The sequence below is a fragment of the Cetorhinus maximus genome, chromosome 20, assembly GCF_964194155.1.
Source record: "Cetorhinus maximus chromosome 20, sCetMax3.hap1.1, whole genome shotgun sequence".
Lineage (NCBI taxonomy): Eukaryota > Metazoa > Chordata > Chondrichthyes > Lamniformes > Cetorhinidae > Cetorhinus > Cetorhinus maximus.
The window spans coordinates 52,377,625-52,390,963 of record NC_135898.1 but is presented as its reverse complement, the minus strand read 5'-3'; the positions used below and the strand labels follow the sequence as shown (position 1 = coordinate 52,390,963).

Here is a 13,339-nt window from a genome sequence, read left to right as displayed (position 1 = left end):
GGCTGCCCACCCGCTGCCAAGTCGGTCGGACCCGCCCGCCCGCCAATCAAGGGCAAAATTCTGCCCATGATTTTCCTTTCACAAAACCATGCTGGCCCTTCCCTATTGTCTTGAGCACTTCTAAGTGCCCAGCTATAACCTCCTTAATGATCGATTCTAATAACTTCCCCACAACAGACCTCAAGCTAACTGGCCTATAGCTTCCAGTTTTCTGCCTCCCTCCCTCCCTTGGATTGAGGGGTTGTATTTGCTACTTTCCAACCTGATGGAACTTTTCCAGAATCTAGCGTATTTTAGAAAATTAACACCAGCGCATCAATTAACTCATTAGCCACCTCTCTTAAGACTCTACTCACTCTCTAGAGGACCAACATTCACTTTACTTGCTTTTTTTCCTTTTTAAATACCTGCAGCAACTCTTGCTATCCATTTTTCCATTTCTAGCTAGCTTCTTCTCATACTCTAATATCTTTCTCCTGATTAATCTTTTAGTCATTCTCTGCCATTCTTTATATTCTATCCAATCATCTGTCCTGCCACTCATCTTTGCAGAGTTGTATGCTTTTTCCTTAAATTTGTTGCTTTCCTTAGCATCTTTAGTTAACCACGGATGGTGGGTCCTCCCCTTAGAATTTTACTTAATAGTAGGAATGTACTTATTCTGAATACTCTGAAATATCCCCTTAAATGTCTGCCATTGCTTTTCTAATGATCTAACCTCGAGCCTTGTTTCCCAGTTCACTTCAGCTAGCTCAGCTTTCATCCCCACATAGTTGCCCTTATTTAACTTTTAAGATACTAGTCTTAGACCCACTCGTTTCTCTGCAAAATTCAATTATATTGTGTTTGCTGCAACCTAGGGGTGCCTTTACTCTGAGGCCATTAATTAATCCTGTCACGTTACACAATGCCAAGTCTAATATAACATGCTCCCTGGTTGGCTGCAGAACATGCTGCTCTAAGAAACTATCTCCAAAGCATTCTAAGAACTCCTCATCCAGGCTACTACTGCCAATCTTATTTTTCCAGTTTATGTGTAGATTAAAACCACCCATGATTATTGCTGTCCCTTTATCACAAGCACACTATATTTTCTCTTGAATACTTTGTCCTACCCTGTGACTACTGTTAGGGGGCCTGTAGATCACTCCCATGATTGACCTCTCCCCCCTACTATTCCTCATTTCCACCCAAACCGATTCTGCACCCTGATCTCCTGAACCAAGGTAATCTCTAACTATTGCACCAATTGATTAATCTTTGATTAACAGTGCCACCCTTCCACTTTTACCTAGCTTCCTAATCTTCTTGAATGTCATGTACCCTTCAATATTAAGGACTCAATCTTTGTTGTCCTGTAGCCACCTCCGTAATTGCTATCAAATCATATTTATTTACTTCACTGTGGGCCATCAATTCATTTACGTTATGAATGCTACATGCATTCAGATAGCCTTCAGTTTTGTCTTTTTATTACCTTTGCAACATCTAGTCTTGACTGTTGATGCGTTCTTAGGTTTTTTCTCTCTGTCCCTTCCTGCCATTCTCTGACCTTCAGTTCTCATCTTATTATTTTGCTCTCCTGTCTTGACTATACACCTTGAATTGCTACCTCTACCCAAGCTCGATCCCTCACCCTCTATCTGCCTGCCTCTCTCTCGTGCACTCTCTCTCTCTGTCCCTCTGACTCTCTCTCTCTCTCTCTCAGTGCAAACCTGGAACGACTCTGCCCAAAGTGCAGTAGTGGGCAGGAAAAAGGATGTTTTACCCGCTGGCTGTGATGATGGCGTTTCATGCTGTATTTGACCCAACCCCGAAAGCAGGCCGGGGCCCTCTATGTCTCGGCTCTCCAGTGAAGGTCATCACAGACGGCATAGCAGTCAGCAGACTGCCTCCATCTCAGTTGTGGATGTCAGGAGAGCACCAAGACGCAGCAGGGTTAGGAAGGTTAAGAAGATGTAATTGCATAGACTGGGCATGGATGTTAATCACTTCTACATACTGTTCACTATTGTAAATAAATTCCCAAGAATGTCTCCCTGCCTATGGCTCCTTGTTATGATGGGCAGTGTTCGTGTCATTCAGACGAAATCTATGTTTCTGCACAAGATAAAGGCAGGCGTCTCTTCCCTGTGCTGTGTGCAGCCTTCAGATCAAAGTGATGGGTCCGACCTCACACTACTGGACACATTAGTGATGCCTGCACCTCAATGGTGCTTGTCATTGCTGCCAGAATGTTGTGGGCAGCCGTCTCAGAGTTCAGTCATTCTCTGTGTGCTTGCAGCATCTATAAGGTGGGGCTGGTCCCCATCTCGTCAGTATCTGTGGCCAGAGATGCTGTGCTCCTGAGGGGGTCAGATGCTGAAGGCTGACAAAGGATCAGGTGCATTTAAAGTTTCACGGCTGTGTCTCCATGATATGAACCTGATCGTAGAGCATAAGCAAGCTGCCCTTGGCCAGACAGGAATCAGACATTCACAGAGGCTATGTGAAGATCTATGGAGCGTCCTCACTGCATGTTGTGATCATCTTACTGGAATTAGGTGACTATTAGGGCCTCCGTTGTGCCTCCATGACAGGAGCTTTAGCACAGAGCATATGCGTGCTGCCATCAGCCGGACTGGAGTCAAACGTTCACAGATGCAATGTGAGGATCTATGGTGTCTCCTCTCAGCATGTCGTCATCATCCTCCACAAATCTAGCACCTATGAGGGCCTCCCAAGCAAGCCTACCTCGTCTGGCCAGTGCAATGGCATCATCGTTGCCTTCGAGCACCTCCTCACCCTCATTCCCATTGACGTCCCCCTCATCGAAGGAGACCTCCATCTCCTCCTCAGCCAGCTCCACTCCCTGTTGCAGTGACAGGTTGTAAAGGGCGCAGCACGTGATGACGATGCATGATACCCTCTGTGGTACGTCCAGGCACCAGAACCTCATTTTCAGCATCCCAATGCTTTGCTCCACCAAGGTGTAAGTTGCAGCATGAGCCTCATTATGCCTTTGCTCTGCTGCAATCTGAGGCCACCACACGGTGTTATCAGCCATGCCCTCTGCAGGTAGCCCCCGAAGAGCCGTCCCTGCAGCCTTTGTCGACCCTGGAAGACGTAAGTGATTTGTGACTGAGAATGTAGGAGTCATGGATACTTCCTGGGAACTGTTGCAGACCTGCAGCATGTGTTTGTGGTGGTTGCACACCAGCTGAACATTCAGCGAATGGAAGTCCTTGTAGTTGACATACTTGACCACTTGTTGCGACGGAGATCTGAGTGCAGTTGATGGCGCCCTGCACCTGTGGGGAAATCTGAGATCTGGGAAATCCTAGAGCTCTTGCATACTGGCTTTCCTGGTCCCGGGTGAAATGCACAAAGTTGTGTGCCTTCGTGAAGATGGCATTCATGACCTCATGGATGCATTGTTGGGTGGGGGCTCGCGATATCCCATAGAGATGACCTGTGGTGCCCTGAAAGGAGCTACTGATGTAAAAAATGAGTGCCACGTTCACTTTCACTGCCATGGGCAGTGGATGCGATTCGCTTCCATGTAGCGCCAATCCTGCAACAGCTGAGAAATGTGACTGACCAGTTGTCTAGACATGAGTAGTCTGAGGTGACACTGGTTCTTGGTCATCTGCAGAAATGAAAGGCGGCATCTATAGACCCTGGGTCTAGCCAGGCGCCAACCAGCGACGGCTCGCTGTGGCTCTTAAGTGGCCCGTGTGGAAGACCCAGCCGCCCCTTCTTCCTGAGGTTCCCTGCTCCTCCCTTTGCCCAGCCAGCGGCCTCTGTCACTCTATTCTCCTTTGCCTCTGTTCTCTGTATGCCACGAGGTATACAGCTTGGTCACCAGGCTCCATGCTCCTGATGTTGTACTCCTGCAGGATGAAAGAGAAAGACGCGTGGGTTAGCTTGGGTGCACTAAGAACCTCTCTTGGTTTAAGTGTGAAGGCCCCTTAACGCATCCCTGAGAGTGATGGCTACCAGTTGGATGCCCAGAGTTTAGTGTGCTGCATGGCTGCCTGAATCCCCACCCAACTCCGCCCCACTCCGCCTGACCGATTGGCTCTTTGGCGGCGTGTGCGGGAGCCCCAGCCACACCTTTGTGAGGTTGCTGCTGCTCCCTCTGCGCAGCCAGGAGCCCCAGTCACACTCTCCTCCGTTGCCTTCACTCTCTGTAGGCCACCAGGCATACAACTAGTTCACCAGGCTCCATGATCATGATGATGTACTCCTGCAGGATGAAAGAGAGAGACACGTGTGTTAGCATGGGTGTACTAAGAACCTGTCCTGGTTAAGTGTGAAGGCCCCTTAACGCTTCCCAGAGAGTGTTGGCCACCACTTGGATGGCCAGAGATTAGTGCGCTGCATGACTGCCCGAAACCCCACCCACCTCTGCCCTGCTTCACCTGACCAATTGGCAGCAGCTTTGCCCATTGGACTGCATGCTGTGCTCTCAGCTCAGGCACAGGCATTCTCCCAACCTGCACTGCAAGGCTGCACTGTTAGCTTCAACCATGGAGGAGACTTGTCCAAACCTGAATGATGACATTGCAAGGGGCTGTACGTGCCTGCATCCGTGACTGCTCCATGGCCAGCCTTAGCAAGGAGATTGTTCAGAGTTCCCAGTCGTCCAACTGTTCTGCAGTCCACTAAAATGCTCATTAGTTTGCAGTCTGTACCCAAGGGCTGAGAAGTTCAGGAGCACTTGGTGCCAATTCATGCCGCTGTGATGCTTGAGTGGGCAGATAAGCTAGAGGCCTGACTCCAAGCATATCAATGTGGCTGCATCTGAACTGTCTCAGCTGTGGAGGAATGGTCGCTTTCTACAAGGATTCCCTAATGCCTGGATGCTTGTTCACTACCATCAACTGCAGTGCAGCCCTTGCTCATCCCCCAAGTCGCCTCAACAGCAGCCCTTGCCCCGGCACCGCACTATCAGCCAGATGGGAAAAAGCAACTTGCCAGTGCCTTGCCTGAATGCGCGGAGCCTTAACCTTGAAGTCCAACAGGTGACTCTGGCGAGTGCTGCGCAACGTTACTGCGCACTCACCTCTGAGTCCCCCTCATAGTGCAGCTCACCAAGTGCACGCCTTGAATATGCTGTTATGAAACATGTCGGCATGCAATCACGCTGACATGCTCGGATGATCTAGCACTGGGGGATGATTCTGGCCGGCTGGGCTTAAAATGATATGCGGATGTATTACAATGAAGATCCTGACTTCGGACGGCGGGAAATGTGGCCCGCTATTGACGGGCAGAGCGGATGATTGCAAACTGGTTTCGCGATGTTGTGAAATCAATTTTTGGGCATCTCGCCGTATTGTTCACTCACACTGCTAAACATGTTCAACACCAGCGGACATGGAAAATTCTACCCTTTGTCTCTCCCTCTCTCTCCCTCCCCCTCTCCCTATCTCTCTCTCTCCCTCCCCCTCTCTTGGCCTCATCTCTTCTCTCTGCCTATCCCTGTCTCTTTCTTTCTCACTCGTTCTCTAGCTCTCACTCGCTCTCATTCGCTCTCTCTCTCTTTCTCTCTCCCTCTCGCGCTCTGCCTCCCCCTCCCTCTCTCGCCCCCTCCCTCTCTCGCGCTCTGCCTCCCCCTCCCTCTCTCGCCCCCTCCCTCTCTCGCGCTCTGCCTCCCCCTCCCTCTCTCGCTCCCTCCCTCTCTCGCCCCCTCCCTCTCTCGCGCTCTGCCTCCCCCTCCCTCTCTCGCTCCCTCCCTCTCTCGCCCCCTCCCTCTCTCGCGATCTGCCTCCCCCTCCCTCTCTCGCTCCCTCCCTCTCTCGCCCCCTCCCTCTCTCGCGATCTGCCTCCCCCTCCCTCTCTCCGCGCTCTCGCCCCCTCCCTCTCTTGCGCTCTGCCTCCCCCTCCCTCTCTCCGCTCTTTCGCCCCCTCCCTCTTTCGCCCCCTCCCTCTCTCGCCCCCTCCCTCTCTCGCCCCCCTCCCTCTCTTGCCTCCTCCCTCTCTCGCCCCCTCCCTCTCTCGCTCCCTGTCTCTCTCTATCTCTCTCTATCTCTGTTTCACGCTCTCTCTCTCTCTCTGTCTCTCTCTTACTGTGTCTGTGAGTGTGTCTCTCTATCTCTCTCTCTCTGCCTGTACCTGTCCCTGTCTCCCGGTCTGTTTTCCTCTCCCGGTCTGTATGTTTCTCTCTCTTTCCATCCCTGCCTCCCTCCCCTTTTCTCTCCCCCTCTCCTCCATCCCTTCTTCCCTCTCCTCCCTTCCCTCTCTGCTTTCTCCCTCCCTGCTCCCTTTCTCCTCCCTCTGTCTGTCTCCTTCCTTCCTTGTCTCTCTCTCTCTCCTTCAGCCTCCACAATCTAAAACTTAAGTGCTCTGAGACCCCACACAGGCTTGAAATGTGCTGAACAGGCCTCTGATATCACTTTAAGCCTGCCCGAATGTCACTTCTGGTTCTGGCCAGCCCCCAACCTGGAAGGGGTGGGGGAGTTTTCTGCGAAGAAAATGAAAACAAAATACTGCAAATGCTAAATAAAATGCTACAAATACTCAGTAGGGCGCTTCCAAAGAAGTGCCATCTCTCTCTCCACAGACGCTGCCAGACCTGCTGAGTTTTCTGTTTTTGTTCTGCAGAAAGTCAGAACCATCCAAAGTCCCACTTCGTGGTGGGGGACAGGTGGGTGTGGGGAACGTGTTGGCGGTTGAGGGGGTGGGGTGATTCTGGGGGTGTTCAGGAGGTAGTGTGGGAGTTCAGGTGATAATTAGTCGGTGAGGGTGGGGGTATGCCAAGGGTTTGAGGGTATATTTCCATGACACCAGAAATTGGGAGGTAGACTCGTGGCCAGCCCTAATAATTGCCAGAACCTGCACTTAAAACACTGCAGGGACTTGGTGAAATTTCCAAGTATGTGCACTTGAACCACACTGTTGGGATTTAGTTCATTTTCCAGAAACTGCAGGGACTTATGCATTTCTATCTGTGAGCACTTAAACAGCCCTAAAGTGAGCACAGTTGAAGATAGCTGAGAGCTGATTCGGCATCATTCCATGTCAGTTGAGCACCAATGATGTCAGCTAAACGCTTGCAGGCAAATAAATGTTTGTAAATGATGTGATTTGAGTGATGTGTGAATTCATTTCAGGTCAGTGACTTCACTTGATCACCTTCAGATGTCTAATGATGACTGAAAGATCACTTTGGAATGCAGAGTATCGCACCCGTGTGCACGTTAACACTGTTGCGTGCAGAATTCTGTCAAAACTTTCAGGTAGGGGGTGGTTACAGAGATAGGGAGGGGTGATACCGTGAAGGGATTTGAACATGATGAGATTTTGAATTTGAGGTGTCACTTGACTAGACGGTAATGTAGAGAGTGACAAATGAGGCTGTAGTTAGGGGAGCATTAATTGAACCGGGGAGGTGACCAAGGCATTTATGATGGTTTCGGTAGAAGTTGGGCTGGGTCTGTTTCAAACGCAACTGACCAAAATCTATTTGACGAGTTACCTAGATATTTATCTTTACATATGAAGGTTTTTAGGTGCACCAGCCTTTTGTAGTATGATATATAAAGAGAAAAAAAGGAATTCATTTCTTATTCTGATGCCCAGCTGGAAAATTACAAGGAACATCTAAATTGCAAGCCTCTTCAATAATAATTAAACTCAACTTAAACTCAGGATGTCCTGTACAAGCAGTAATAGGACTATGGCTTTAAGGAGACCACCCAAATTTTATGAACAACTGCACTTTAGCAGAATGCAACGTGCAATAAATGATACGCTGTCTACATTCCAAAACAATGTTTGTCCGATTTATCATGACCAACAGCATGGAGCATTCAGTTGCAATTTTTATCTCATGGATACTTCATCAGCTGGATAATACAGATGTTTTTTTTGAATCAAATTATTTATTATATAGGCCTTTTAAAGTAGTAATGAGATTGTGAATCTTTGGCAAAAGATTATTTGAATGGATGATTTGAAATGTGGAACTAAAATGTGTAAATCTAAGGACCTCCTTCAATGACAATTACTTAGTTGCAAAATAATGATCAATTCTAATATATTTAGAAAGTCAAATAGATGCTGATTATAATCCTGTGTCACTTTATTGCCCAGAGCTGTGATGTGTAAGCTGAATTTGAATTGTGCCATTTTAACATATTTCCCAGAATGTAACAGTGTTGTTCAGTCAGTTGGTCTAAGCAAAACTTGTTTTTTAGCATGTAGTATTTTATATTCAAATATTATTCAAACTTATTTCAAGAAAAGCTATCAGACAAATTTCACAACCTTCACTGAGAACACTTTTTTTTGAGGTACAATCTGTTTATGAGAATCAAAATGATTGCCCTGATTATAAACATGCAACTTTTATGTTCTGTAACCTTTAGTAAGTGAGAGACATTGGAGTTGGAAAGAAATGGAGGTTGAGTTCAGAGAGGGAATAGGTTTGCTAACTCCGGAGAAATCTTGGAGATTTGATCATGTCACCAATCACATGAAAGGTCATCGAACTGGTTGGGCAGGAGCCAACCTGGGAGGTAGTGAATGGCTGAGAAGGTAAGACAGGCTTCTTGAGCAGTACCAGTTATACAACAGAGATGGCTGAGGTGTTCAGCCACAAAGTTCTACGAACTGTGAATATAATGCACCTGTCACCGAGGTTGCTAGCACAGTGTCCAGAAGAGCAACCCTCTATTCTGGGAGACTCCTGAACAATCTGGGAGAACTGGAAGCCCTACCAAGCCCTCTGATAATGCTGCTATGAAACCAACTGTTCTAATCTGCAGAAAAGAAGCTTGGTGATGATTGTCCACTTGTTGATCTCTGCCTGTCCATTGGCACAGTAATATGTGAGGAGATTATTGGTGTAAACCAACAAACAACCTTTCTATTGTACATGCTTCAGTGGTCCAACCTTAAACCGAGTTAGTATTATGAAAATAAAATATTGTTTTCCTATAAACATGTACCTTACTCTTGGGAGTATTTATGCTCTAATGATCTAATCTGATTTTGTCTCCGGTATTACATCCAAATTTCAGTTCTGAAATTTATAATATTTGAGCTCATCGATAAGCATTTAAGTCTTTTAACTCCCAGGTATCCTGTTGTTTTTATTTTGATTTATTGCATGTTATTTAAAAGGATATCTCTATTTTACAGCTTGTAAATGCAATGGACATGCAAATGCTTGCCACGCCCAAACAGGAAAATGCTTTTGCACAACAAAAGGAATCAAAGGAGATCAGTGCCAGTTGTGAGTATTTGAAATTCTCTTGATTGAAATTATTTTAATTGCTTTTAATCACTGTGTTAGAAATATTATCCATTATTTTGGGTTCTGAAATCTAAATCTAACAGAGCCATGAGCATTCTAGCAAAGCAAATGAAAACTTAAGGATGTGAACATGCTTTAGCTTTGGATCATATGAAAAACAAATATGAAAAGATACAGCAGCAGAAGGAAGCACATTTGTGATGTTAAATCGAAAGTTTTCTCACTCTCTGCTGTTACCAACATTTTTTTAAATACAAGCACGAGACCAGGGACTTAATTATCTGAATGCATTGAGAAACATTTAACATTTCAAATTGATTAACTCTGTAAATCACCAAGTTTACTCAAATAATTGGTAAATTTCTAATCTGGAATGTGCTACCAGTAACTAAGTAACCAGTACCAGTAATTCTCAAATTACCCAGCATTGTTTATAGATTGTGTGATATAACTTGACCAATAACAGAATGTTTCTGGCCCTGAATTAAGTCAATAGACAGAGAAAATTAAGTAACCTTAAATACCATTGACAAATGATTTTCCCTTCTGGCAGGAGTAAGTCAAATGATGCATGTATATGACATGTTGAATTAAGTAAAAATAATTCGGTTACTAGAAAAAGGAAAATGGGTTGCTACATTGATCAACAAAATTGGTGACTGTGCAAATAGAGTTTTGAAGTAATAATTTGTGATGTTTTAAGTTCTAAAACCTAGTGTCGGTATTTTAATAGAGCCATAGGGGTCTACAGCACAGAAAAAGGCCCTTCGGCTCATCAAGTCTGCACCAGTCAAACAAGTACCTAACTATTCTAATCCCATTTTCCAACACTAGGCCCATAGCCTTGTATGCCATGGCATCGCAAGTGCACATCCAAATACTTCTTAAATGTTATGAGGGTTTCTGCCTCTACCACCCTTTCTGGCAGTGAGTTCCAGATTCCCATCACTCTCTGGGTGAAAAAATTCTTCCTCACATCCCCTCTAAACCTCCTGCCCCTTACCTTAAATCTATGCCCCCTGGCTATTGATCCCTCCACCAAGGGGAAATGTTCCTTCCTGTCTACCCTATTTATGCCCCTCATAATTTTATACACCTCAATCATGTCCCCCCTCAAACTCCTCTGCTCCAGGGAAAATAGCCCCAGTCTATCCAAATAAAAACAAAAAACCTCTGCGGATGCTGGAAATCCAAAACAAAAACAGAATTACCTGGAAAAACTCAGCAGGTCCGGCAGCATCGGTGGAGAAGAAAAGAGTTGACGTTTCGAGTCCACATGACCCTTCAACAGAACTGAGTGTAGTTAGAAGAGGGGTGAAATATAAGCTGGTTTAAGGTGGGGAGGCAGGGGGAGAGAAGTTGAGGTTGGGGTGGTTGTAGGGAGAAGCAAGCAGTGATAGGAGCAGATAATCAAAAGATGTCACAGACAAAAGGATCAAAGAGCTGTTGAAGGTAATCAATCAATCTAACCAGTCTATCCAATCTCTCCTCATAACTAAAACTCTCCAGCCCAGGCAACATCCTGGTGAATCTCCTCTGCAATCTCTCTAGTGCAATCACATCCTTCTACATATCTACATATTCAAACCTGAAAGCTGCAACGGTTAACACATGTGCAAAGCAGTAAGATTTCTTTTTGTTCAAGTTTAACTTGTTCCAGTTAGCATCAGCTGATTTCAGATTTCCTAAGAAGCATGTTAGGGACAGCACCCCTGAAAGTTTTGCTTCCATGATGAAATGGGGAAAATTGCCAATAATAACTGTTTGTACTTTGGGTTTATTTAATTAAAAATGTTAATACAACAAATACGAATTGGATGGATAATAATAATGCAAAATATAAAATAACATACATTGCACAGAGTTAAATAATAAAATTATACAGTGATATTTCTGTGTATGTAATTTTCTTCTTTATGATTGGTTCAGTGCTTGTAGTCTTCGCGTTTTCCGAATTTGTAATTGCCTATTTTCTTTTTGTTCATTTCACCAATCATAAATTGCACTGTATGCCAATATGGGAGCTATTTTGAACCAGCAACATCCTACCATGGACTTTAATGATGTCAATCCACTCTGGCCCCTTCAAGTAACATTGCCAAACTCACCCAGGGGTTAGTTGTTGTCAGAAATGTATATTGGTTATCTAATCATATGTATGTTTTATTGAATAAGAATTAATTGTTGCTCATGAATAAGAATTAATTGTTGCTCATATCATAAATTATCTCCTTAATTCTGCTTGTGTGCAACAGAATAATTTTACTCTTGGGCCTGGATTTTACGGCCCCTCCTACCCAGTGGGATATTATGGTCCCGCTGAACTGAATGGAGGTTTAAGTGGCTCGCTGCATCCACCGGGGAAGACATAAGAACCTGGCCGTGGGTTTTTAAAATGACTGTGAGCTCAATTTTTGTGGACAAAATACTGGGAATTCTTGAGAATTTCAGCTTCTTCTGGTGTAGTTAACATTAAACCAAACAAAAGGCAGAATTATACAAAATGAGGACCTACAGGTATAGGGATCATACCTCTATGATGGCATAATATGGTATTGCTGGTGGGTAAGGTTAAGAATATTCCTGTGATTGACAAATATATATAAATTAAGTGTTCTTAAAACTGGTTGTGGCTGGCATGACACAATCAACAATTGTTACAAATAAATTTGTAGTATAATGGCAGGCATTTTGTTTTTTTTATTAAAATATGATTTTTCCCTGTTGCAACAGGCAGCTTCAGAATTAAGGATTATTTTTTCAGTGCCCTTGAACTACAACAGCAAATATATTACCCAGTTTTTTAAACCTGAAATCCCATGAATGAGTTACTGGCAAGGCAAATATTTATTCACGCACCAACCATCATATGGATGTATATAAAGAACTTGGAAATTTTCATTGCTTGGTAGACCTTGCACCAAAACGTCCATTTATTTCCTTTATGCAGCTTATAACAAATCCTGACTCAATCATCTCTCAAAAAGCAAACAAGTAATTGATGAAAATTAATAGTGTTGAATGAGGTTTTGATGCCTAATTGAGTGACAATTCAGAGATAAATGCCTGTAATTTTATCACTGTTACTGAGTGTTCAAATGCTGAATGCGATGTTTTCCAGAACCCTCAACAGTGAACCATTAATAATATTGAAAGAAACTGCAACCTTTAAGAGGTTGCTTATTTCCAAACACTGAATCCTGCACAGTACAACCTCTGCCAGATGAATTCAAGAACGAGGCAGTAACAGTTAACCCACAATTATAAGTTTTTCAGATGATGCTCACTATTCTATATTGTCTTAATTTAAAAAAAAGTTTACATACACTCTCGCGTATGGTTTCATACAGAGTAGATGTGATTTTAACAGCCTACAGATTATGCATTATTTGCAAGTACATGTAAGGAGGGCATATATATAATTCCATTTGTCAGCATAAGGTGTTTCAGTCATTTTTAGTCAGAGGAATTGGTCTTCAAAATAAGTTTGGAACACCCCATCAATAGCTCAGTCCATAAATTAATTGTGTAATGTGGGATTAAAACACACAGCCCAGAGAGTTCTAGCATTGATCACAGACCTGTGGTGAGTTGGATGATTACTGTAATGATCAGTGGCATTGAAGAAACTACAGTTGTCTTCATTGCCCACAGCTAGGGAGGTGAAAATTTAGTCATAATTTCCATTCCTGATCACTATCCAAATACCCTCAATAAAATACTGGACAGGATTTATTTGGCTATACTATCTATCCCTGCGGGTTGAATTGGCTGCTGACACTTGCAGCCTGGCTCACATATGTTGAATATCCAGTTGGTCGATATCCTGGTGGGCTTTTGGTACTTTTGCACTGTAGCCACACCCCATTATTCGAAGAGGACATTGGATTTTAGTGCATATTTGCATTTGATAACTCGATAGAGCATGCCTTTTGGAGCAACTTCGAAAAATGGTAAAACTAGATAAAGGGATAATAAGACTACCACCTGGAAATATTTTTTGAAATGTATATAATTGACTCAGATTAATTTCCAGGGTTTATAGAAAATAAACGTATGTGAATCACTTCTTCAGCTGAAAGTTGTCACCATACA

The 13,339-nt window shown here is 44.3% G+C and overlaps 1 protein-coding gene across 9 annotated transcripts in view; it reads left to right on the top strand.

The window, feature by feature from the left end:
- The window catches only part of atrnl1b (attractin-like 1b), a 1,047,255-nt gene that overhangs the window by 386,341 nt on the left and 647,575 nt on the right, over nt 1–13,339 (top strand). For all 9 annotated transcript variants that reach the window (XR_013579731.1, XM_078564667.1, XM_078564670.1 and 6 more), the window contains exon 20: nt 9,130–9,223. Coding sequence is in view for 8 of the 9 variants with exons in the window: in XM_078564667.1 (XP_078420793.1) it covers nt 9,130–9,223 (94 nt within the window). In the remaining variant the exon portion in view is untranslated. The remainder of the gene's footprint in view (nt 1–9,129; nt 9,224–13,339) is intronic.